Here is a 27,551-nt window from a genome sequence, read left to right on the forward strand (position 1 = left end):
TTTCGGTGGCGATCAGCTGATTTGTGTTGTCGAATTGGTAAAGTGGAGTATTACAGGTGATCGAGCCTCAAAGTCTCGTGTTTTAGTGGCCCGGGCGCTGAATGTCGGTTAGTTTCGTCAGTTGTGGTTGTTTTACCTCGCGGAGAACGAGGGTGATGAATGTTTTTCCGTCACGTTTATAGAGGTTGGTAGATATTTAACGCGTGGTTGCCAATTTTAATTGGCCGCGTGGTTCGGACGCGAGATTGTTCCGGTATTAGTAACTGATGGCAATTAAGTGGGTCGAATTTGACTACGCGAAAAGCTTCAAAGTTGCTGGTGTTTTATTCGACCCTTAACGGGACGTAAAAGCCGAATTATGCGTCAAACATTGCTCCGCGTCCGGCAACGCCGCCTTAAATTGAAACCACAGATTATAATAGTGCGTTTAGCAGGGTTGCCGCGTGATAAGACAAAACGTTCATGTTTTTTTAGGTTTTCTAGGCAGCGCGTTAAAGTGGCCCCCAACTTTAAGCGTTTTAAATAAAGTGTCTGGTAAGTGGCGTATTTTTTATTGTTAAGGCGGATGCGCCGGGGTAGAGATTTTTAAGTTTTCTGAGGATTCTTCTTCGCACCCAGACATGACGTCCACATTTCCTCGACTTAAATTACGACCCGTAATCTCGGATGATGCGGATTAGGTTTTACGACGAGATATCAATCGAAACGCGGGATGAAGCGCGTAAAAAATCAATTAACGGCGGTAAAATATGCGGAACGTCGTCGTTAGGCCTAAGCAAACGTGTAAATTACGTGATATCCCAAATCCCTTCGCCGATTGTTTATCAAATCCGGCAATAAACGTCTCCGTCGCGCTCAGTTCGCTTTTTGTCCCGACGAAGATGGTTTTCGCGTGGATTCTGGCACACAAATTCCTGACGCTGCTGGCTCTGATCAGCGCCGCGTTTTGCGTCAGCACGATAGTTTTGGGTGTCAGTAATGCCCAGTTGAAGTCGGAAATCGAAGAACTCAAGGAAAATACGTCACCTTCGACGAGTTCTTCGACGAACCCCTCCATCACGAGCAGTTCGGGTACGATATATATGGCGTGTATCGGTTTATGTTAGTAGAATAACGGCCAATTAGCAACGTTTGCAGCATTAAATTAATATTTTTTGTGCACTTTTTGGACAAATGGCTATTTCGGAGATCAAAAATAAGCGTAAGCGACTTTCGATATGGATCTGCATACGTATAGTACCCCTTCTAGCCGTTAGGTGACGCCACAGATTTGCAGTCAAATCCTAAATTTCCGAAACAACTAACCACATATGGCAAACTCTCCATCTATGGTCTTAACCTCATTCTTTTTAAAAGTCCCTTGCAGAAATTATGCGCAAGACCGTTTAATATTGTCCGGAACAGTAGTTTGGGACGTTAATACGAAGAGGGGTGCTATACAGGATGTTGACGAAGTGTGGCAGTTTTTGGGTCCATTTTGAATAGAAAACTTCATGTGACCTTATGTCCTAAACGTACTGATTTCTCTTAAGAAATTTAATTTTTTGCTTTTTATCAATCCGATGGATGGTTTTCGCTTATAAAAATAAAAATGTCTTCTCTGCATGGACATAATAATATCGATAATATGACAGCATGCATGATTATGTCTTACTTAAGTAACTGTCTATCTGTTTTATTAAAATACTTCAAAAAATCGAACTACGAATACGAAGTACGTAAACTTAAATAAATAAAATAGATTTAAATAAGAATAGTTTATTATTTATCTTATTGTTTCATTGAAACTGTAAAAGAAAAAACAAACAATCTTCAATTTTTGTTTTGAAGGACACTAGTTGGTAACTAAAAACTAGATATTTTGTTTTAGATGGACATTTTATTTTAAAAAAAAGTTCTCGATTTAACCAATGCAGTCGCAACCTAATTAACCAAAATATTATTTATTCACAGACAGTCAGTGGTACGCCACTGATTTCCTTAAAAAAATAATGACATTTGCATTCATTTGTGAACAGATTTGATGTCTTAATTATTATTATTATTATTATTATTACATCAAGAAATTGAGTTTCTTTTGAAACGATTGGAGAATGTAAGAATAATTTTTATTTTAAAAGGAATCAGTGGCGTACCCTCAATATCAATATCAAAAACAGTGGTGCACTAAATAATGCCCCTTGTTTCATAATACATCTGTGTCAAATTTCATTGAAATATCTAAAGTGTATTACAGATGTATTTTATTTTTGAAAAATTTACCACCCTGTATTTCAAAAGTAAAGATGTTTAGGACAGATGTTCATATGAAGTTTTCTTTTTAAAATGGACCTAAAAAACCCGCCTCTTGATTGTTGATATGTATAATCCCGATCGAAAATTACTTACAAGTAAGTTTGTTCCTTCGTCACACAACTAAAACTTTTCGGTCGCAGAAAGCATCGTTAATAAGAGCTTGCCCTAGCAGAAGGGGCAGAGCTTTCTCACCAAATCTCAGTTTTAAGAATCAAACCATCTTAAGGAGCAATAGGTTCAAGAGTGTCGTGTGATGTAAGCTTTGAAAACAAAAATTATACACAAAACTGTATCAATCCGCCAGCCTCATCTTATTAAGTAAATGAGGTTCGTTCCCTCTCAAAGCATTAATTCTTTCAATGTAAAACTGAAGATGCTACCGCCCAAATGTAAAAAACACTATTCTATTGAGATTAAGGAAGTTATAAACAATGTTTATTTGACTCTCATTGAACGTGGTGCCAGCAAGCAAGCATCTTTAGAAGAAACGGCCACATTGACGAAAATTGCAACATCAACTGCATGGAAAATTGTGAATAATCCCATTTCAGCGAGGAAAAAAAGAAGCGATGCTGACATTTTCCCGAGTGTAGATGAAAGCGATCAAGATATGATACGGCGTAAAATTTACCAGTTAAACGAGGAACAAAGTGTGCCTACATTAGATATCTTAATTAGGAGGCTTGAAAAAGATGAAACCGGTGTTAAATGTTGCAGAACTACCCTTTAGAATTCGGAAATGGCCACTGGAATATCTAGAAAAATTTAGGATTTACAGAGAACAACAAAGGCCAATTATTTACTTGGATGAAACCTGGTTCGAAACTTATGATACCCCGGAAAAGGATTGAGTTAACTCAACTGATAAGTGTAAAACAAACGCGCAATCAAAAAAAGGTAAAAGAATAACAGTTTTGCATGCTGGCTCTAAAGATGGTTGAGTTCCAAATGGACTTTTTCTGTCTGCGAAAAATATTAAAGATTCTTCTCTGGATTACCATGAAGACACCACCGCTGATTTATTTGAAAGTTGGTTTAAAAACAAACTAGTTCCAAACATTCCTCCTAATAGCGTCATTGTAATGGACAATGCAAGTTATCACAGTAGACAGTTGACTAAAACCCCTTCCTCATGTGACATAAAAGCAACAATCCAAAAGTACATGTATAATGACGACATTTATTTTCACGAAGATTATACCAAAAAGCAGTTGTGGCTCTACAAACTTACGAAAGGAATACGTCTGTGATAATTATGCAAAAAATCTAGGGCATACAGTTTTAAGGCTTCCACCGTACCACTGTATATTTAATCCCATTGAACATGTTTGGCACCAACTGAACAATGTTTTTCACCGTGTTAACTCCAATGTCCTCAAACTTATAGAAACCGAAGTGTTTAACATCTCTCCACAAAGTTGGGCAAATTCGGGTAAACATATAGAAATAGCAGAACAATCGTATATCCATATTGCAAATAATATAGAACAAATAATAATTAGAACAGGCGATGATAGCGATAGTGATACTGATATATTATGTGAATAATTTTAAGTAATTTAAATAGGTAATAAAAATAATTTGTAATTTTATTTTAGATTTAAACATAAATACATACATAAATAAATAAATATTGTTTAGTATCTTTCCTAACAAAACTTTCCAAAAAAAATTCTAATCAAATTTGGGACCTGTTCGGCCATATTTCATTCTTACAGCTTGCCCGGGTCTTTCCTTAATTCGTACCAGTTAGTCACTTTCTTATATCTATGAACAGACTTTACCCTCAAATTGCCTCTACTAAAATAACGGAGGAACAATAGATTAGACCTAATATTAAAAAGTCCGGTGGAGTCAAATATGGCGACCGTGCGGGTGCCTTTTTATGTAAAACCGTTTAATTTTAGGTTCCACGTCCACGTCTACGTCCGCGTCCATTCCCACCACTACGACGCCGCCGGCGACCGACGCCATGTCGAAATACAGACTGCCCTCGGCTATCAAGCCGTCCCTGTACCATCTCTACCTGTATCCTCGACTGGATACTGGCTTATTCTCCGGCAGAGTCGTCGTCACAATGAGCGTGGACCAAACGGCGCCCTCTGTCGTCGTCCACAGCAACAAACTGGACGTTAGTAGCGTAACGGTTGCCGGTCGAGCGGCAAATTTTGAAGTGGACGAGTTTTACGAGATCGTGACCATCACCAAGGGCGACGGCACGTCTTTTACTTCCTCGGACACCTCGTTGGAGATCGACTTCAGCGGCGACATGAAGAACAGAATCGTCGGATTGTACACCAGCAGCTACACGAATAGCGACGGCGGTTCCACGTAAGTAAAGTTTGGGAAATACCGTGCCCAATTCACAGTCTGATTGTTTTTTTTTTGTTTATATCACTCCATATTATTGATGTGTCAAAAAGAAAAAGGCGCAAGACGAACGTGTTGTTTTGTTGTTGTATAAAGTTGCGAATTTTACTGACCACTTTTCACTTTGAATGTGGCAAGGTGTTCGAGGTTGACGCGAGGCTCATGGCGTCTAAAAAAATCCTGGAGCTGCTCTGATTGTGAAGCAGGGAAGAACATGGCCTCAGTTTCCAGAGGACGCTCGATACTCCTGTCGGAATGAGGTCGCTGAATTAAAAGTAATCATCGGTGATTAGGAGGAGAGGAAAAGGTCAAAGATCCTGAGTGAAATGGTTAAGAAAGTGTCCAATTATAATGAAATACTGAACGGGGAAGGCAGAAAGCTTAGAAACATAGTTAACCACGAAGAAAGTATGAAAATCAAGAATACTATATCCGTAAAATGGCGACTCAAAAGAAGACTTCTTTAAATAGTTTAAAGCTTGGTCACGCCAACAATAGGTCCTTATTGGATGAAGTAAAGATTTTATTAAACCGAGTTCAGCAGAGCTGTTGAAATTTCTTGATGATCTTCTGCCGATAAGAGAGAATCGACAGCTTTAGTCTTACCGGACTATTGTAAGGCTTTTAACACTTTTAGTCACCCGCTTTCCTGTGCAAAACTCCTCTTTGGACTATATACGCGGGCTACCTTTTATATTTCGGGTTTTGTATTGAAAAACTATAAGCTACCAACAAATATGATTTTATTGTTTCTCAAAATAATAACGCTGATGATCAATACACTTTTGCATTCGATAAAATTAATCACCAAAGCACTTTTACCGCATCAAGTCGGGCACCGCCAAAGCATGCTTTTTTAACGCATCAACCGCTTCTTCTGGTGTCAAAAATCATTGCCTACGTAATTAATCTTTAAGTATAGTAATAAAAAGAAGTGATTAGGTGCTAAATCAGGACTATATGGTGGACGGTTCATCAAATCAACGTTTTTAATGCTCAAAAAGTTCTTTGTTTGCACTGATCGGTGAAAGCTAGCATTGTCGTCTTGGAGAGTGATTCGTTTTCGGCGTTGGTTTTTCTAGTTTCTTCAAAGACATTCGGCAAACAAATGGTTGTGTACCATTCAGAACTGAGAATGTTTTACCTTTTACCAAAGAAACAGTTGCAACGTGGCCAGTTTTCCTAAAAACATTATCAGTAGCGTGCTACTCGATTATTGCCTTGTAAATAGTATAATTGGAAATCAAACAGCGAGTTAGGGTAATTTGATGGGAGTCAAAATATAGTCCGCAAATATTATAATACCGCTAATCAGTTTTCGGCTTCAGTAAAGTTGCCCGGTCAAAAAAATAATACGCCCTAGATGTATGTTTTAAAAATCACTGGACTGGAAAAAGATGTCTTAATTTTTTAGTATTTTGAATTTCAGAACTTTATTTTTGGAACTTGCAAAAAGTAGGTAGGTCGGTTCACATCATTTATGAAAAATAAACAGATACTATTACCAAAAACAACTTAAGAGCAAATGAAACAGTTTCCGAGTACGTTGAATTTTTATGTTCTCTAAACATATCTTCTGATATAGGAAAATTCAAACCAGTATTGCTATTAAAGGGTCCGCTTAGATTTAGATCTCAATCTCAATAAATCTTGCTGGAACTGGAAACTTGTTTTCAAAATTCAATATATTTATCAACAATGTCAAATTCTGAGAACTGTAACTGTCATTTCTCTCTGTAGAGTATTAATAATTATTATTAAGATAAAATTATTTGCTGATGAAGAAAATACTTGAGAAGTATTAAAGCATTATCGAAGAAAGTAGAAGAATATCATTAATGTTGACAATACTGCCAACAGGTATTAAGGCACCATCAGAGGTGAAGTGATGAAATATCATTTACGACGCATAAAGAAAAGTCCAACTTTATCATGGAGGAAACAAGAAATTGTCGACTGGTGAATCATCAAAAATAATTAATTTAGAGATAATGGTAAATATGGACTCAATGAATGGTTGGGCCACCCTGTAGCTCAGCATCCTTAATAAGGTTTTGTTACTTAAATATTTTCCGAAATGGACTTTAAATACACACTTCATGCATTGAAAATTCATACTATATCTAAATACGCACCAAAATGTAGTTAAAAATTATCATGGAAAAGTTTTTAACGTTTTACAACAAAAAATAGGTCGTATCAAGCTTGTAAATTTTACAGAGGACGGCTACTAATTATTTTTTTAGCCCAATTAACACATTGGCGATAACAACAATAGGCCCCTTGTACGAATTTTAAACATTTAAAACTCGCCGCGAAACGTCACAACAACAAAATTATTCAAAATTAAGGTTCACGCTTAACGACCTGCCCCGAAAACGTCTCCTGGCGTCACGACGCATTAAATATCAGTTGGGAGGAATAGGGGTGTTCCGATACCATTAAAGTATCGATACCTACTCATTTCGATAGTACTCAAATCTTTTTTCGATACTACTCAAATAAATACTCCTATAGTATCGATACTTACTCATATCGCAGTTCATTATTTTTTTATTTATTTTAAGGAAACTAACAATGAAGGTTGAAGGACAATAATTAAAACAAAACTAATGATAACATTGGAATAATAAGGGCGGACATCTTTCTCGCTTTTGGCTCGGGCTCGGTCGAGTGAAGTCGGACGAATTCGGCTTGGCTGGCGCGAGACAACGCGTCACCATAGATCAGATAGAGATGTTTGTCTGATGCGTTCGGGTTTTTTTTTAATGGCGAGGCCGATTCGATTTGATACCAAGTACTTTTGTTTCGATACCGCAAGATTGATTCGATGCTGTAAAAACTTGGTATCGAATCAAAAGTATCGAGTACCTATTCGTATTTACTAGTATCGGAATATCCCTAGGGAGGAATCGTTAAACTAACCTAAACTCTTTTGTCTGTGGAGTCTACGGTATTGTTGTTGATTTTTTTTTAATGGAACACCGTGTATATATTTTTTACATTAATTTTAAATGACTTAAGCTTTTCTTAAATATATATTAGTATAAAATTGTTTTAAACATTCAGTTCAAACTTTAATTATTTCCTTTTTTTTATTTGCAACAGTAGGCCGTGATCAATATATTAAAAACAATGGACAAGCAAACAATTATTAACATATAAGAAACTCAATATTTTAAAATCCAATTATTTAAATGTGTTTTATACGTTATGAACTAAAATTTAAAGTAAGTTTCAACTAATTATAGTCCATTAATTAATACGAAATAACATTATATGTAAAGAACATTAACCTAATATTATATATTATATTAACTGTTGTTCAAATTGGAGATTTTCTCGAATGCAAGACTCGCACATTTTTCTTAATTTTTAAATGACATTTAAAAGAATTCACAGAGTTTCGAAAGGTTCGGAGTTCTGCTACAAGCACGAATCGTATTTTATATACTTTATTTTGCATATATCCTCATAAAAACAAATCTACATCTGAAACATGCGGATATCGTGGAGGCTATCTTACGGGTCCTTTGGTATCTATCCATTTTTAAGGGGAGTTGTCATCTAAAAATGGACTTGAGTTCAGAGTTGGGGCGCCATCTTGCTGAAAGTGCGTCATTATAATAATACTAAGAGAATATCTTTGAGTAATTCTGTAGGCTATTCGTTGTCCCAAAATAAAAAATTATATGGTGGGTTTCTGTCTACCAGTTCCTCGTGTTATGGCGATTAAAAATTGCCGAACTTGAAAAGTAACATTCTTCGGACCATATTACAAGTCTCGTTGATTCGTATTTGTGGCAAAATCGCCAAGATTTGAATGTTGAAATGTTGTTATTCGTATTTGTATTTTTTTTTAATTTTTCCTTCAGTCCATTTTGGTACCTCTACGGCTTGTTTGCGTTGGCGTTGCGTCTATGTATAATACGACCAAAAGTATAGTGCATTTATTGCTTTGACGTTTTACGAGGTTAGCGCCAAAATTTCCCGGCCTGACATAAATTTTAAATATATATCTTAGTAGGCTGCGAAAAAAAAATTGAAGTCTTGCGTGAAATAGTTTTTTATTGACAGCATTTTAAACAAGACGTGTCCAAAAAAATGTCGCCAATAACGCAAATTGAGTATAGAGCAGTCATAAAGTTTTTGACAAAAGAAGGGTTAGCACCTAAAATTATTAAAGAAAGGCTGAATGGTGTGTACGCCCAAAGTTCTCCTTCGTATTCTGTAGTGAAAGAATGGGCAAAACATTTTCGAATGGGGCAGGAGTCCCTTGAAGATGATTCAAGAACTGGTCGACCAGTGGAGGTCATAACAGAAGATATTGTTGCGATTGAAGAAGAGGTGGAGTGGCGTCGTAAGGGTGGGAAGCACCTCCAAGAAAATTCAGAATCTGCCAGTCAACAAAAAAAGTGATTGTCACGATCTTTTGGGATTGTGAAGGAATTCTTTTGATAGATTTTAAAGAAACTAATACCACTGTACCAATGGTAAATATTACGCAACATTATTACATAAATGGCGAGACTGCATACGTGTAAAACGTCGAGGAAAACTGACCAGCGGCGTGCGTCTTTTGCACGATAATGCAACTGTCCATACTGCTGATGTTGCACAAGCTGCCATTTTTGAGTGTGGTTTCCAACAGATAGATCATCCTCCCTGTAGTCCAGATACGGCCCCCAGCGACTATTATTTGTTTGGATATTTGAAAAAGGACTTACGTGGACGGCGGTTTAACGACGAAGTTGAGTTAAAAGAGGCTGTTTTAGCTCATTTTTCGGACAAACCAAAAGATTATATTTTTAAAGGGATTGAGTTGTTAATAAAGAGACGTAATAAGTGTATTAAAGTATTTTACAGTACCTTAACCTCAGACCTTCGCAGGACCGTGGTAAAATCCGTCCCAACAGATGTTTATTCTGCATGAGATTGACCGCAACAAATATTTTTTTGATGATGGTTTGTGTATTTATTCTCTAATAAACATCCCTGAGTGGATTTCCTTAAGCGGCATCTGTATTCTGTGTTTTTTTTGAACGATCGGCCGTTCCGCCATTTTCTAACCTCGCTACGGCGATTTTTATGGGAACGCTTTCGATCGTCGCAAAAACGGCCATTTTTCTCGCGACGCGAATTATAATTTAATAAGACGGGCAACGGTAACTGTCCCGTTGAAAATCTCTTTGTCGAGTTGTTGAACTCGTTGTTTGTAAAAACCGCTTCGACCGACACGGAGAGAAAGTGGTTTTAAGCTCCGGTATTTGCACGAGCGTCTACGTACACCCGAGCAGTTGCGGCGCCTAAGCTTCACGCAGTCATTTTGTGTTTGATTAATTCCCCCGCCCCCGGGTTTGAGCAGTTTAGCATCGTTAGTATACGAGGTGTGTAAGTGTAAGTAAGGCGACTTTTGTAATTGCGCCGGCTTCGATATTTTTACTTTGTTATGTTGGTACACGTGCCCCTAACGAGACGTGTTTTGTGTGTTCGGCGATTTTCTGCTGTCAAAAACAATGGAAAAAAGATTTAAATAAAATTTTGTGTAAAAAATGGATTACGGTGCTGCAAAACGCACATTGTATTTGATGAGTCTACCTTGAGCAAAAAAAAGTTTTTGTGGTACAAGCTGTGGAAGATGTCGATGAAGAACCTCGCTCTGGACGCCCCAGCGCGTCAGTAACCGATGAAAGCGTTGAAGAAGTGAAACAAATGGTATTGAAAAATCATCGAATCACTATTAGAGAAATGGCTAAAGACGTCGGCATCTCTATTGTTTAGTGTACCTGCAAAATTTGTTCCGAAAGTGCTTAATTTTGAACAAAAGGACGTCAGTGATAATCCTGGTATGCTCAAAAGGGTGACGAATCATGGGTATATGGTTATGACGTCGAAACCAAAGCGCAGTCGTCCCAATGGAAGAACCCAGAATCGCCAAGACGGAAAGAAGCAAGTCAAGTTCTATCAAATGGGGGGGGATTATTTTCAAGGGGACAATACTTTTTGATAAAGCTTTCATCTGCGTGGTCTTCTCGGTCATCTTGAAACAGCTTGTACCACTTATAAATATTTTTTTTGCTCGAAGTAGTTTCATCATATGCCGTTGTCAACGTTTCAAGTGTTTTGCACCACTGTATTCCATTTTCTACACAAAATTTTATGCAAAATTCGTTGTTCCTTTTTTTTTTTGACAGCAGAAAACTCGTCTACCGCTTCTGTCTCCCAAAAAAAAGGGAACTTGCCAACTGGCTGAAACTGTGAACATTTGTTAGAGATATGTGCACCAACATAACAAATTACAATTACAAAAGTCACCTTACTTTTTGAACACACCTCGTATATACCAGTGGGTCGCTAATATGATTAATTTGGTTATATAATGAAAATGTAAGAAATAAGAATGAATAATGGCGTCACTTTAATGTATAGGGTGAGTCAAGAGAAAAGTTCATTATCTCATTGGTTTCAGAAGTCATGAGAAAATGGTCCGCCGAGCTAAACGTTTAAATTTGACGCGGAGTGCTTATGGGATATGATACGTGCTTATAGTGCAATTGCCGAAGTTTGTTAATTGGGATTGTTAAGGGTAAAAAGGAAGTTGCTATTATATTTGTAGAAGTCAAATTTGCAAAAACATGTCAACAAATCGTTACGGTTTGTTGTATAAAATGTATTATAAGATTTATAAGTTATAGAATTTGATTATTGACATTTGCATTCATCAAACCGGGATTTTTGGTTAGTTTTGATATTATAATAATGGATTAGGTATCATTTTATTAACGATTAACAAAAAATCTAGGGGCTGTGAGTATTCAGGATTTTTTTTGAGATTTGTTTTTTAAAATAAGTTTAATATAAATCACTGTATTTTTCTGTAAAAATTATTATAAATGTACAGTTTTGGAAAAGGAATAAAATGGGAAGACTCTTAAAAGTAAACACATTTTTATTGCTAGAGTATAGAGTTTATGGCCCAAAATAAATCTTAGCAATTTTTCAAAGAAGCTTCCATAGGCTGCTATTTACAAAAATTCCTTCCGTCGGTTGATGATGAATCGAACGTGCTGACGTATTGCCAATCATCATGTTGGCTTCTTCAGAATGTAACGGAAACTAGGTCGCATTCTGCTCTGTACCTTCTTATATACTGTTTGAGGGGGGTGGAGCCAAAGGAGGGGCATATACATGAGTCGCGGTTAAAAATGTTTGGTTGCTTATAGATTTGTTGTCTTTGGAAGATTGTGGTGAAGTGTACTTTGTGTGTATTAGAGGAACAGCAGAGGTAAGGTGTTTTTATTCTGGGTCCAGTGACTTGGGCCGAGATAGTTTTACAAGAGAGTTGATGACCGATGATTTTTGGGCCGGACGGTCATGTGACAATGCATTAAGGCATCGGTCTGTGTGCGTAGGTTTTCTGTAAACACAATGACCCAATGTTAGGCCTGATGTTCTATTGAAAAGAGTATTTAAGAATCGGAGGTTTTTATTAGTTTCTAATTGAATAGTAAAACGTATGTTTGGGTGTGTAGAGTTTGAATATCTAAGAAAATCTACTAGGGATTCTTTGAAAAATTAACCAGACTTTATGGAGAGACTAAAACTGGTAAGATTACTCTGCACATTGACCTTTTTGTTACTTTGTCGAGGCCATAATGTTATCCCCAATTTTCTTAAAATGTCCCATCATGTCAAAACCTCATTCGCTTATAAAATTCTTCGAAAATCTAGTTTTGCTTGACTTACGTGAATACTGCAATACGTACACACACTGATTAATTTAGCACTTTTCATAATTATATATTTTGAAGGCGAGACTCTCTGCAATTACTAGACTTGCGATGAAAGGATGAGCGTTCTGTCTATACCAGATGCTTGATGAACATTTTTTTCCACTTAAGATATTCCCCGTGCGATATCTAGTACCTCAAAGTTATATTTATACTTTTAGGAGTCACATTTTGTAAATTCGACTTGTTTACATTTTCAATTGAGTTGAAACCTATAAGCTTATAAAAACAAACTGTTCGCGCCGATTTACGAGCGCAAATTCGGGAAAAATTAGCTGGTATCGTGTCTATAGCGCTTAAAGAAAAAAATTATTTACAGAATTATTTAGCATAATATTAACCTTGCACTTGTCGCTAATTTCCAATGCGTTCCACACCCTAAGCCAGCGGCCATATTGGTTGTTGAAAGCCGCAAGGTCTTATGGGTCGAACGTCAGAAAATGCAATCAGAGCTGCCATTGGTTAAAAACGACAGTTCAAATCTCGCGCACGCGCATATCGAACTGACCTCCTCAAAATCTTGTTACATAGTTGCTTCACGAATTCCTGTACCATTAACATGGGCAGGGCCTCTATACGTCCAGTAGCTATATGGAGTGCACGCTTGTCTACCACCTGTGGTAGGAGATTTGTCCCCCTTCCGAAAACCGTACGGCGAAACCGTTGCGACGCGATCCGCTACGTTCGACAGTACCAGTTACCGCGAGGTCCGCCCTGCACGATGCAATGCTAAGCGTACCGCCTCCCGTACCATGTCGTGTTGCGGCAAGAAAAGTGAACGCGAAGGCGGCGACGGGAAAAAATCTGGCGCCCTCGTCTCGTGCCTGCTCAGCTGCTGCGTGTTCTGGTTCATAGTCTGCGCTTCCCTCCTCGCCGCGCTCGTCTTTATCGGTCGTCACATAGAGTACAACAGCGGGACCGGTACTTTCGCCGCGAGACGTCACGGCAAAGCGGCGGTGGGCGTTCCCGACGTCACGCGTCCGACCCGCTACAAGAGACTGTCGAACGATACGCGCCCTCTCGCGTACAATCTGACCCTCGCCCCGCGTTTAGACAGGGGCGACTTCGACGGGTTCGTCAATATCACGGTAGAGGTCGCGAAAGCGCGTGACGATTTCGTGGTCCACGGTAAGAAGCTGACGGTGACGTCGGTGGAGATACGGCGAGGGGATGGGAGGACGTTGCGCGTCGTCAGCGTCACCGAGCACCTCGAGGACGAGGTGCTGGTGGTCGTCGCCGCCGAGAGGATCACCCCCGGGGTGTACCACGTGGCGTTCAAGTTCCGCGGCAGCCTCGTCGACCGGATAACGGGGCTGTATCGGAGCAGTTACAAGGCCGACGGAGTCACGAGGTAGATAATTTCGCGCGGAAGTGTGCAATAATGGCGGACGCGCGTGACCTATTAGCAATTGAAATCGCCGGTGCACGCGTAAATTACCCCCCCCCCCTCCTTTTTATTTAAATATTTCTTTTTACACTTGTTTACGGGGTCTTTTTTTTTTTAAAAAACTTCATTTGAACATATAGCACAATGACGTCCGTAAAACATCCTCGGGATATCTGACTTGACCTCCTAGGGATATACTCCATCAGCTAAGGGACATGCCCCGATGACAATGATGTAACACGCTATATAACATAGGAAACTTTTATATTATTTCAAAGAGTGCCCGGACTGACAAATAAGAATATGATGATTGAATTATTGTGCAAGTCATTATTTTTTAAATGATTTTTCGCGAATTTAGCATCCATGAAAGGAGTGATATGCCTCAAGCATATTTTTCCAAATAACAAAAGTGCAACCGCAGCTAGTGGTCAGTATATTCTACGTATATTCCTTCAAGACATATATTTCCAAGGCTGACAAAAAAATTTGCAGAAAACGGTTACATATTAAATCCTGAAAAGGTATGCCGGAATCATAATGTTTTAAATGAAGAAAATAAGGCAAACACATCCAGTTTCCTTTATTAGCCGAGTATATTAAGAGGCAGGCACTTCTCGGGGATCAATCCACTCAGTTTTGAAAGAAAAACTAAGTGCAGAACAATGCCAAAGGAGGACGCAGTTTTGTTTGGATTTTTTAATTAGACATAATGAGAATAATTTTTATGGACTGATGGGGTACCAATCGATTAATCTATGGTGTGGTGTCATAGATGGGGATATTTTGGGTACGATATTTATAGATCAAAACTTAACTAACCAAATAGAACAATAAATAGAAGATATCAGCGCAGATTATATGACAGCAAGACGGTGCCCCTCCTCACAATTTTGTGCAAGTTAAAAATGTTCTTAACATGGAATATCCCAGGGGTTGGCTATTGAACGGCGGAAATATGGATTGGCCAGCCAATAGCCCCAACTTAACTTTAACGGATTTTTTCTTTTGGAGACACAAAAAATCAAATTCACAGAACTCCTTGTAATAATAGTGTGGAACTTCGGCAAACGATTTCAGAGGCAATCAATCATATACCTCCATTGTTTCTTATTAAATGGCAAAAAGCTCTTATACGCTTCTACAGTGTTATGGTCTGTTCATAGATATAAGAACGTGACCAATTTCTTTGGAATGGGATTATCCAAGGGTGGCCACTAACATACAATGCAACAAGATTATTACCTAAGTTTCTGAATTTAAATTCAGGTAAAATTGTGGTCCGTAATAGAAAATAATTTTATACCTACCTGTGTTTAATATTCTTTGGTTTACTATACTACTTAGTTTTAGTTTATTAGTAATCATTCTTATTTCGTGTGTAATACAGAGTGTGTTGAATCGTGTGCGAATTATGCAAAATATGTGCGAGTGTAGTGTATCTCAGGAGATGCTCCCGCCTAAATGTAGAAAACACTATTCTATTGAGGAAGTTATAAACAATGTTTATTTGACTCTCATTGAACGTGGTGCCAGCAAGCAAGTATCTTTAGAAGAAACGGTCACATTGACTTAAATTCCAACATCAACTCTATGGAAAATTGTGAATAGTCCCATTTCAGCGAGGAAAAAAAGAAGCGATGCTGACATTTTCTCGAGTGTAGATGAACGTGATCAAGATATAATACGGCGTTAAATTTACCAGTTATACGAGGAACAAAGCGAGCCTATATTAAATATCATAATTAGGAGGCTTGGAAAAGATGAAACCTGTGTTAAATGTGCAGAACTACCTTATGGAAGTATATTCAACACATGGGTTTTAGATTTTAAAAAAATTGACAAAAGGCAAGTTTCTAGAAATATCTAGAAAAAAATAGGATTTAGAGAGAACAACAAAGGCCAATTATTTACTTGGATGAAACCTGGTTCGACACTTCTGATACCCCGGAAAAGGGTTGGGTTGACTCAACTGATAAGTGTAAAACAAACGCGCCATCAAAAAGAGGTAAAAGAATAACTATTTTGCATGCTGGAAATGGACTTTCTCTCTCTGCGAAAAATATTAAAGATTCTTCTCTGGATTACCATGAAGACACCACCTCTGATTTATTTTTAAAGTTGGTTTAAAAACAAACTAGTTCCAAACATTCCTCCTAATAGCGTAATTGTAATGGACAATGCAAATTATCACAGTAGACAGTTGACTAAAACCCCTTCCTCATGTGACACAAAAGCAACAATCCAAAACTACATGTATAATAACTACATTTATTTTCACGAATATTATACCAAAAAGCAATTAATTGAGGTTCTACAAAACTTGAACCTACAAAAGGAATACGTCTGTGATAATTATGCAAAAAATCTAGGGCATACAGTTTTAAAATTCTTCCACCTTACCACTGTATATTTAATCCCATTGAACATGTTTGGCACCAACTGAAATCTGCCATTCATCAAACAATGTTTTTCCCCGTGTTAACTCCAATGTCCTCAAACTTATAGAAACCGAAGTTTTTAACATCCCTCCACAAAGCTGGGCAAATTCTGTTAAACATATAGAAAAAGCAGAACAATCGCATATCCATATTGCAAATAATATAGAATAAATAATAATTAGAACAGGTGATGATAGCGATAGTGATACTGACATATTATGTGAATAATTTTAAGTAATTTAAGTAGGTACTAATAATTTGTAATTTTATTTTAGATTTAAACATAAATACATACATAAATTAGTAAATATTGTTTAGTATCTTTCCTAACAAAACCCCAAATAATTAAATTTCATTCTTACAGCTTGCCCGGGTCTTTCCTTAATTCGTATCAGGTAGGCACTTACTTATATCTCTGAACAGACTTTAACTGTTTAAGATGCCCCCATAAGAAAAATCCAAACAATTTGGGGACTTAGGAGGCCATGGTTGAGGTCCGCCGCGACCTACCTATCCATCGTATTCCCGTACTGCAAAACTAAAGTGAACGCTTTAGCTTTTCTGACAAGTAAAGGGTCCAGTTAAGTAATTTCCAACAATTCCAGCCCAAAAAACTTGATGTTTAAAATTTTACAACCGCGTAAGGTTTCATCGGCCCAAATATAGTTATTGTGGAAATGTCTGATTGCATTTCTTGGAAAGTTAGCTTCATCTGTAAATACTATTTACAAAACTTCTGCGTCTCGGTTGTTGCTGAGTCGAACTTGCTTAACTAAGCTCTGAATAGGCCAACAGTATGCTCGGCGAAGATATCATGTTTTTAGTTTGTTTTTGCGAAAGTAAATGTATCTATCTATCAAACTGAGTACCTTACTACCATGTCTTATTTCAACAATATGAAATATAAAAATCATTTGTTTTCACGGCAATCTTAATAATTAGAAATAAATCATTTCTGTCAAAAGAGAGATTTTCCTCATTTTAATTGATAAAACGCAATTTTTAATGGAAAAATTAGTGATAATGTAATGTAACGTAACAATAAATAATATTTCATCTTGATGTTTAAAAGATCCTCCTTTTTTGCGCCTAAAATTGTTTTATTCGTGTTTTAGGATAGGATGAATGTATTGATATGCGGTTTTCAGTAGGTTTTTGGGCCCTTATTTTACTCTCTAATGGCATAAGAAAGTCGTATCGTTGCATTTATTCTTTTTCGCACCATCACTTTTCTTGGAGAAATAGAGTAAACTTCAACAGCTTTAAAATATTAATATTAGAAATTTTTATAGAAACTGTATCGGGGGCTCGAACATAGTTTCCAGCATTCTCTCTAGAACCGTCCGTTGTCGTCGTCCTCACTTTGTCACTCGGTACATAAAAAAATATATATTTTGCCACGTTTTATTGTTTTAATAGCTTACACTCAAACAAAACAACATGTATTTCGTAATTTTGAACCGCAACCAACCGCATAGTTGAAAGGAAAATCTCTTTTGCCACAACGGTACGAAGAAACACAAGTTTATACATTGTAACAGTGTGACCTTGGTATCAATGAAAATTGAAGCGTTTTGCTAAGTTCCCCTTACCTCTAATAAGGCTTGTTGCGATTCATTTAAATTTAAAGGAGCATGACATGTTCAGTTCAATTTTTTTTGAATTTGTTCAATGTACCTCCAGTTTACCTCGGGGCAGAGCACATTCATGTGGTTTGGCCATACCCTCTCGAAGGCTAAATTTCGACTCATCACTAGACAAAATGCTGCTCCGTTCATGTTGACCTCAGCGTTTATGATATCTGGCAATCTGATGTCTGCAAAATCCATATTTTTGAAACGCTGCGTATGTAAATGTACCAACTCTCGTCCTATAGAGCCCACCTATAAAAATTTTATACGTAAATCCTGGAAAAAAAATATTAGGGCCATTTTCGCAGATGTAGATAGTTTTATGATCTATAGTTCATGCCATATTAGGAAAGAATGTATAAGAGCCATTTTGTAGATTGTTTAACGATCTACATGTCTGAGATTCTTTTTTAATAATCTTTACCGTTTTCAAGAAAAATCCAAAAAACCGAAAACTTCTACTTTGTAGATAGAATATAACTGCTTCAACTAGTAGAATCGCGATTTCCTAGGAACTGTTGTTCCTAGGATAAAAAATACAAGGACCTTTGTTGTAGATAATTTTGTGGTCTTCAATTCATGTCTGAGGTTTCTTTAAATAAAATTTGCCGTTTTTGAGAAAAATTGAAAAAACCCAAAACTTCGTGGAATATAGCTTCTTTAACTTTTAGAATTGCGATTTCTTAGAAATGGTTAACCCTAGGAAAGAAAGTATAAGAACCATTGTTGTAGATAATTTAACAATCTACAGTTCACATTTGAGATTTTTTTTAATAACATTTACCATTTTCGAGAAAAATCCAAAAAACCGAAAACTTCTTCTTTTTATATAGAATACAACTGCTTCAACTATAATAATCGCGATTTCTTAGGAATGATTGATCCTAGGATAAAAAATATACGGACCTTTTTTGTGGATAATTTTGTGGTCTGCAATTCATGTCTGAGAAATTTTAAAATAAAATTTGTCGTTTTCGAGAAAAATTAAAAAAACTGAAAAATTGTATATAAAATATAACTCCTTCAAGTTCTAGAATGACGATTGCTTAGGAATGGTAAATCTTGGTAAAAAGTAAAAGCGCCATTTTTGTAGATAATTTAACAATCTACAGTTCATGTCTGAGATTTCCTTTAATAACACTTACCATTTTCGAGAAAAATCCAAAAAACCGAATACTTCTATTTTATATATAGAATATAATTGCTTTAATTATTATAATCTCGATTTCTTAGGAATGGTTGATGCTAGGATAAAAAATATAAGGACCTTTTTTGTATATAATTTTGTGGTCTGCAATTCATGTCTGAGATATTTTTAAAATAAATTTGTTGTTTTCGAGAAAAATTTAAAAAACCCAGAACTCCGTAAAATATTTTCTTAGAAATAACTAAACCCTAGCTTTACCATATACAGTTCTTGTCTGAGATTTTTTAAAAATAAAATTTATCGTTTTCGACTAAAGTTCAAAAAACTGAAAAGCTATATATAGAATATAACAGCTTCAAGTTTTAGAATGACGATGGCTTAGGAATGCTAAAACTTGGGAAAGAAAGTATAAGCGCCATTTTTGTAGATAATTTAATGATCTACGGTTCATGTCTGCGTTTTCCTCTAATAACATTTACCATTTTCGAGAAAAATTCAAAAAACCGAAAACTTCTACTTTATATATAGAATATAACTGCTTCAATTATTAGAATCTTGATTTCTTAGAAATGGTTGATCCTAGGATAAAAAATATACGGACCTTTTTTGTAGATTTTGTGTTCTGCAATTCAAATCTGAGATTTTTTTAAATAAAATTTGTCGTTTCTGAGAAAAATCTAAAAAATCGAAAACTTTGTAAAATATAGCTCCTTTAACTTTTAGAATCGCGAAAGGGTTAACCCTCGGAAAGAAAGTATAAGAGCCATTTTTGTAGATAATTTTCTTATCTACAATTCATGTTTGAGATTTTTTTAATAACATTTGCCGTTTTTGAGAGAAAAAAAAACGCAAACTTCAACTTTTAAAATGACGATTTCTTAAGTATTATAAATCCTATTAAAGAAAGTATAAGGGCAATTTTTGTACCTACAGTTCATGTATGAGATTTTTTGAATGAAACTTGCCATTTTCGAGATAAATCAAAAAATCCGATAACTTCGACGGAATGGTAAATCCTAGGAAAAAAATAATAGGGCCATTTTTGTAGATAATTTTATGCTCTACAATTCATGTCTGGGAAAAAATGCAATGCTCATTTTTGTAGATAATTTGACAATCTACGAATCTTGTCTGAGATTTTTTAAAATAAAAATTACCGTTTTCGGGAAAAATTTAAAAAATTTAGTACTTCGACTCTATATGAATTGTTATTTCTTAGGAATGGTTAATCCTAGAACAAAAAGTATAAGGGCGATTTTTGTAGATAATATTACTATCTACAATTCATATCTGTGGTTGCTATAACTAGAACTTACCGTTTTCGAGAAAAATCCGAAAATTTTGACAATTTTGACTTTTTAAAAACATCGAGGTCTGTCTGTCATTTAAAATGTCTATTTTTTTTGCGTACGTTTTAAATAGTACTGTTGTCTATTTACGCTGAAGGTTGAAACGATTGCTTCAGAAATTTTTTATTCAAATTTCTTGGACCGTCCGTTTCCCTTGCCGGGACACCCGGTATATGTTCCGATTTTTTTTTACACTTTTTATTTACTTCTCTGAATCTGCGTGATAGAAGGTTTCGAGAAGTTTCCTCGAAGTTTCGCAAGTCCGCACATTATATACTTTGTTGTACACAATTTCGTATAACATGTATATTATTTATCGTCATATCAAAAGTAGCTTGCGGTAGATCAAATTTCAGTCAAGCGAAATACCGGGGGACACGCCCGGAAATCATGACGCAACGATTTAAAGTTACTTTGAACCCGCCGCCCGTAAGAAACAGTTTTATTTAGCCTCGTTACTTTTGTTTTCTATAATTACGTTAATGTTTTCTAATTAAATTTATCCAAACAAACCGTGCAAGTGCAGTACGCTTTTGCAGAGTCGGCCGTTCCAGTTTCACGCGGCGTAGATCGTTTCAATACGTTTTACGATCAGTGAAAGCGACGTTATTACGGTTTTAAGGCGCTGGCAGCACGATATCTCGTTTTCGCTGCATTGTTTCAGCCGCGTCGGTTCGTTATCAAGCATGGAACGTAAAATATATCGTCAAAAAAAACTACAGAAAATTAGCCAAGCGGTTCGGCATAAATTAGCTAGGCAGTGCAACATAAGTCTTCGATATTGGTTAGATAAAGCGGCACCGTTAATAGATGATTGTCCTTTTCGAAACAGCATACCCAATGCCAAAGACGTATAGTCCGGTCAAAATAGATATTTGAAATAACAGATAGACCTGCATTTTTAGCATGCAGAAGCTTGAAAAGTTAGGCAAGGTCGAAATTTACTTTTTTTTTAAATTTTTCTCTAAAAAGTTAAATTTTATTTAAAAATATCTCAGACAAGAATCTAATTAACTACAAAAATGGCCCTCATACTTTTTTTTTTAGAATTTAACATTCCCGATAAATAGCGATGTTGATATTCTAGATATAGAGTCGAAGTTTAAGGTTTTTTTGGATTTTTCTTGAAAAGGGTAGATGTTATTAAAAAAATCTCAGACAAGAGCTGTAGATTGTAAAATTATCTTCAAAATTGTCTTTTATACCTTTTGTACTAGAATTAACCATTCCTAAGAAATCGCGATTCTACAAGTGCTTTAATTTATATTTTACATATGAAGTCGAAGGTTTTCGTTTTTTTTGGATTTTTCTCGAAAATCTCAATACATTGCAAAATTATCTACGAAAATGGCCCTTGTAATTTTTTCCTATGGTTTACCATTCCTAGTAAAATCGAAGTTTCCGTTTTTTGGGTTTTTCCCGAAAATGATAAATGTTATTTTAAAAAATTTCAGACAATAACTGTAGATCGCAAAATTATCCACAAAACTGGTAGATAGACATTTTTTCTAGGATTTACCAGCCCCAAGAAATCCTAAAACTCGAAGGAGTTATATTCTACATATAAAATCAAAGTTGTTTTTCTAAATTGTTCTTGTTAATTCTTTTTGCTATCAAAATCAAACGTTAAAATTCCAAAATCGAGAACAAATTGTGTGGAACCTTTTTGCTGATGAAAATCCTTTTCTATTCTGAAACGTAGCAGTCCTTTGAATAGAGTGCGTAGAAAGTACATTGAGGTTGTCATGGAGTGTTGAAATTTTTTAAATATCAGTGCCTCATAACAAGTTGTCTAAGTTGTAATGACGTTATCTTAGTGTTTTGTAGAAGAAAAAAATATAAGCACCATTTTTACAATTTGTGTTCATTCTTTTTTTTTTTATAAAACTTTCAAAAAAAGCTGACTTTCAACACAATGTTTTTATTGTTTGATTACCATTTTCATGGCCAATGGCCAACAATTTTAAGCACTTTTTATTTGCTTCAAGACGCCGAAATTATTTCTAGAACCATGGCCACGTCCAAATTCGAGCCCACCTACGCGAGACAGGCGTTCCCTTGCTTCGATGAGCCCAACATGAAAGCCAAGTACGTCGTTCATCTGCTGAAACCGAAAGCTGACAACTACATCGCCCTCTCGAACTACCCCGTTGACGTAAGTGATCCCCAACACCCCTCAGCACCACGTGACGCTTGTGTTGCAGACCACGGTATCCTACGACACCGACAACGATTTGGTGACCTTCAAGGAGACCGTGTCCATGTCCACCTACCTGACGTGCTTCATAGTTTCCGATTTTAAGTTCACCGAGACCACCTTCAACAACAACGGCACCCCCGTAGCCCTCAGGGTCTACGCGAGCCCGGGAAACTTAAACAAAACCACCTACGCGGGAGAAGTAGCCAAAAAAGTCATCGAATTCTACGTCGATTACTTCGGGATATCGTATCCCTTGCCAAAATTAGGTACTACCCACGTAAAAACCCCTTGATAAGACAAGGTTTCTCCAATTTTTACTAAGAAAACTAACAACTAGTAAGAAAAAACATAATAACATATATACTTGATTGATAATCCCTGCCACCGTCAGAAGTTTAATTCGTTATTTTTAGTCTACCGTAATAAAAGTCTTCACAAAAATATCAAAGGTCACACCTGGGACGTCGAGGCAACGTCTCACAATACCTTTTCCTTCTGGTTTCCAGACATGGTAGCCATACCGGACTTCGTGTCCGGAGCTATGGAACACTGGGGTCTGGTGACGTACAGAGAGACGGCTCTGCTCTACACCAACGCCACTCACTCGTCGGCCAACAAGCAGAGGGTGGCTACCGTGATCGCCCACGAGTTAGCCCACAGCTGGTTCGGAAATTTAGTTACCATGGACTGGTGGAACGACCTCTGGTTGAACGAAGGCTTCGCCAGTTACATAGAGTTCAAGGGTACTGCCGCGGCCGAACCAGATTGGGAAATGGTACCGTCGTTGGTTAACTTGTCGGTGATTCGGTTGGTATTCCGTTGCCGTTTCAGATGTCCCAGTTCCAGACCTCGGATCTCCATTCGGTGTTGTCGCTGGACGCTACTCTATCTTCCCATCCCATCGTCGTCAGCGTCACAACTCCTGATGAGATTACAGCTATTTTCGATACGATCTCGTACAATAAGGTGGGTCAGGGTAACGTCATCATTTGGTCACCAAGCGAATGAATTTCCAGGGAGCATCGATCTTGCGGATGCTGGAGGACACAGTGGGCGAGGAAAACTTCCGCAAAGGTGTCACCAACTACTTGAACAAGTACGCTTACGGTAACGCGGTCACGAAGAACTTCCTGGAGGAAATCCAAGCGGTGGTGGGGTCGGGTTTCAATGTCGCGCAGATGATGGACACGTTCACCGCGCAGATGGGGTACCCCGTCGTCGACGTCACGTACGACGCGACCAGCGGCGCTTACGTGTTAACCCAGAAGAGGTTCCTCAAGGACCCAAACGCTACGTACGACATGAGCAACGTCACCTATCAGTGAGCGTTTTGTCGGAGGAGGTGATGAGTGAGGTTCGAGTTCGGTTTTTCGTTTGCAGGTACAAATGGACGATCCCGATCACGTACGTGACCGATATCGGGAAATCCGGGGGCTTGATCCTGTTTCCCTATTCGCAGGAGAGCAGTAAGTATCTCTTACGTAATTTACTTACTTTACATCGGTGGGCGTGGTTTTTCAGTCACCGTGCCCAAACCGACTGGAGCGAGTTGGTTGAAGTTCAACTACGACCAAATCGGGTACTACCGGGTGAACTACGATCCGGCCACGTGGCAGGGCCTCATCGAGATCTACAACCAGTTGGGTTTGATGGACAGGACGCACCTTCTGGAGGAGACCTTCAGTATCGCGGAGGCGGGCCAGTTAAGCTACGACGTTCCGCTCGACTTGACGAAGAAGTTGACGCAGGAGTTGGGCTACGCCCCCTGGAGCGTGGCGTCCTCGAAGCTGCAGGACGTATTGAAGTATTTGAAGGGGTCGAGTCAGGAAGCCTCGTTCAAGGTATTGACGTTTTGACGTCACGAGTGGCAGCTGATGTCGTCGTTTCAGAACTACGTGAAGGGGATCGTATCCAACGCGTACAATAACTTCACGTGGGACGAGAGCTACGAAGACGGTCACGTGACGAGACTTACCAGGGTGGTGGTGCTCACTCTCGCGTGCGCAGTGGAGCACGAGGAGTGCGTGGCGCAGGCGGAGCGGAAGTTTAATGATTGGATTGCTAACCCGTCGCAGGGCTTGTCGCAGGATTTGAGAGGCATCGTCTACAAATACGGCATGTTGAACGCCGACGAGACAACCTGGGGCAGGCTGTTGGATGTCTACGTCGCGGAGACCGACGCCACCGAGAAGCTGAAGCTAGTCAATGGCCTGGCCAGCGTTAAGAACACTACGCTGCTGGAAAAGTGAGGTTACGTTGCGACGCGTGGATCGATAAAATCAGTTTTGGTTGCAGGTTGCTCGAGTTGGCTAAGAACGAGTCGGTGGTCAGAGGTCAGGATTACTTTACTGTCGTGAGATATATCTCGGCCAACTCGTACGGTACCGACTTGGTCTGGGATTGGGTCAGGTAAGTTGTTAATAATAATAGTAATAATAATAATAATAATACATTTATTCTGCAATGTTCAATTTACAATATAATAAAATACCAATAAAGCACATAAATTGAAAAAAGGAGATGAAAGCAATTAAAATTGTTCCAAGTTCAAGTCCCTTGACGTCAAATGGCCTAAAAATAACGTTCAACACTTTTTATTTTGGTCATTCGACATCCAACGACCCAAAAACGATCTAGAGTTGGCACGTTTTCTTCTCTCTCGCAGGGAAAACTGGGCGTATCTCGTGGACAGGTTCACCCTGAACGACAGGTACTTGGGGTCACTCATCCCCGGCATCACGGGGTCGTTTTCGACCCAAGAGAGATTGGCGGAAGTAAGTAGAGCGGGTTTATCAGGTTTCGGAAAGGTTGCCGTGTGGTCCAGGGACGTTGTACGAGCGCGGCCGTTTTCTTTCCAGATGAGAGCGTTTTTTGCGAAATACCCTAGCGCGGGGGCGGGCGAGTCGAACAGGAGGACCGCCCTCGAACGCGTCCGAAATAACATCAGATGGCTCTCTAGATATAGAGGCGCGGTAGAGAGTTGGTTTCGCGGAGTCGTAATGTACTGTATAAAACTTTCGAATTCTCAGGTTAAGTGCTGACACAGCGGAGACGTCGCGTAAGTTTCGGCCATCGTTTTGGTAATTCGGAGCTCTGTACATAAATATAGATGTTTAGTTGGATCCAGGGACATTGTATTAAAGCAGACCCGGCAACGTCGCTGAGGAGTTGTCAGATCTTCTTCGGATATAATGTCTGTGGCGCCACCTGTAGTCAACAGTTCCTCTTCCGCACCGCAGTCTTTCTGTATATCGCTTGATCTTTTGTAGCGGGTGGGTGGGGTGTAGAGGCTAGCTAATGATGGATTGTTTTATACCTCCGTAAGAATTTATTTTATCAAAAAAAATTAATAGTAAAAGGTGCCGAATGCATCGAAAATAGTCGGTATTATCCAGGGTATCTCATAGGTATTTCACAGCACCTTATTTTAAATAGACTTGATGGAGAATGTTTCACGTTGACGTCCTTCAGGTCTCCTCGTACTTAATTTTTTCTTAATAATATCTTAAGATATGTTTGTAATTTTTATTTTTAATCGTTTTTGGTTATTTATAATTGTTTGTATAGTAAACGGAAACGCAAGAATGTGCAAATTTTTTTCAAATACGACACGCTGTATATGATTGTGCTTTCTAGTTGGCATTGATTTTGCCACGTTGTTGGTTTTATTTACTTCAAACGAGTTAAGGGACTCTGGAACTGGCCGTCTAAATCACTCGATTTGAAGCCCTTGGATTTTCCACTCTGTGGTTGTCTAATAGAACCAAGGTATTTAGCGAGTCGTTAAGTAAGTCAAAAAAATATAACGTGTTCTAGTTATTTTTTATATTAAGGCCTGAATTAGTCAAAAATAAAATTATTACCGATCCATTATAAATATTATCCCTCTAACTTTTTTATTTTACAATTTACAAAAAAGTTGTTGGGTTTAATGTGCAGATTTAATATTACACACTCATTTTTATACGAGGTGTACCAAAAAAGCACTTTACATCACAGTTTTTGTTTTTAATTGGAAGACCGGTATATTATTTCATAAAAAGATAGTCCATTTTACGCTGACTTGAAAAATATAGTGTGTTGTAGTTATTTTTTATATTAAGGTCAAAATTAGTCAAAATACATAAGTTGTTGAGTTTAACGTGTAGATTTAATATTTTTATACAAAGTTTGCCACAAAAAACGTCATGTATCAACTTTTTTTATTGCAAACCCTGTATATTATTTCATAATTTTCATATTTTATATTAAGGCCAGAATTAGCCAAAAATAAAATTATTATTAAAGTTTCATGCTAAAGTTGTTAGGTTTAAGTTAAGATTTAATATGACATACTTATTTATACAAGATATGCCAAAAATATCTTACATATTTTTTTTTTAATTTATTGCTTTTATTTCAAAAAAAAAATCATTCTACGATGCCTTCAGAAACGTATCACATGTTATATGATTTTTTATATTAAGACCAACGTCACCTCTTTTATTTAGCTATGATAGTTGTAGCATGTCTTGCATATTATTATTTTTCAAAAATGGAGGAAAGAATAATGTTCAAAGTTCAATTGATAAACAAAAGTCGAAATATCTAAGAAAAGATCTGTTAAAAAAATTCTATAAAATTAACTATTATGGAGATATTAAAGAATTCCGCAATAGTGGGCTACCTTGTATATGTGGGGGCGGCGCTTTGAAGTGGTCCGGCGGTTTCAGATGGAAGCGTTTTTCGGCAAGTATCCGGACGCGGGGGCGGGAGCATCGAACAGGAAAACCGCCATCGAGACGGTCGAGAACAACATCAGGTGGTTGGCCAATTACAAGGAGACGGTGGAAAGTTGGGTTAGAAACGCGACCGTGGGCTGATGTGCTTCGGCGTCGCCATTTCATTTTTATTTTTCCTGTAATTTACTTGTCATTTTCATTAAACAAGTCGTTTTCGTAA

At 37.6% G+C, this 27,551-nt stretch overlaps 1 protein-coding gene across 4 annotated transcripts; it reads left to right on the forward strand.

The window, feature by feature from the left end:
• LOC132701103 (glutamyl aminopeptidase) lies at nt 1-27,551 on the forward strand. Of its 4 annotated transcripts, XM_060668787.1 has the most exons (15): nt 1-184; nt 475-534; nt 4,203-4,626; nt 22,418-22,565; nt 22,615-22,876; nt 23,117-23,385; nt 23,442-23,576; nt 23,627-23,931; nt 23,991-24,076; nt 24,132-24,451; nt 24,500-24,855; nt 24,906-25,019; nt 25,276-25,384; nt 25,469-25,668; nt 27,323-27,551. In XM_060668787.1, the coding sequence occupies exons 1-14, from the start codon at nt 160-162 to the stop codon at nt 25,649-25,651; spliced, it is 2,796 nt and encodes a 931-aa protein (XP_060524770.1). In that variant the 5' UTR covers nt 1-159; the 3' UTR covers nt 25,652-25,668; nt 27,323-27,551. The 4 variants fall into 4 exon arrangements, with proteins under 4 accessions (XP_060524770.1, XP_060524767.1, XP_060524769.1 ...); XM_060668784.1 differs by lacking the exons at nt 1-184; nt 475-534 and adding an exon at nt 880-1,071; XM_060668786.1 differs by lacking the exons at nt 1-184; nt 475-534; nt 25,469-25,668 and adding an exon at nt 880-1,071.

The sequence above is a fragment of the Cylas formicarius genome, unplaced genomic scaffold (genome assembly GCF_029955315.1).
Source record: "Cylas formicarius isolate icCylForm1 unplaced genomic scaffold, icCylForm1.1 PGA_scaffold_4__25_contigs__length_36172078, whole genome shotgun sequence".
Classification (NCBI taxonomy): domain Eukaryota; kingdom Metazoa; phylum Arthropoda; class Insecta; order Coleoptera; family Brentidae; genus Cylas; species Cylas formicarius.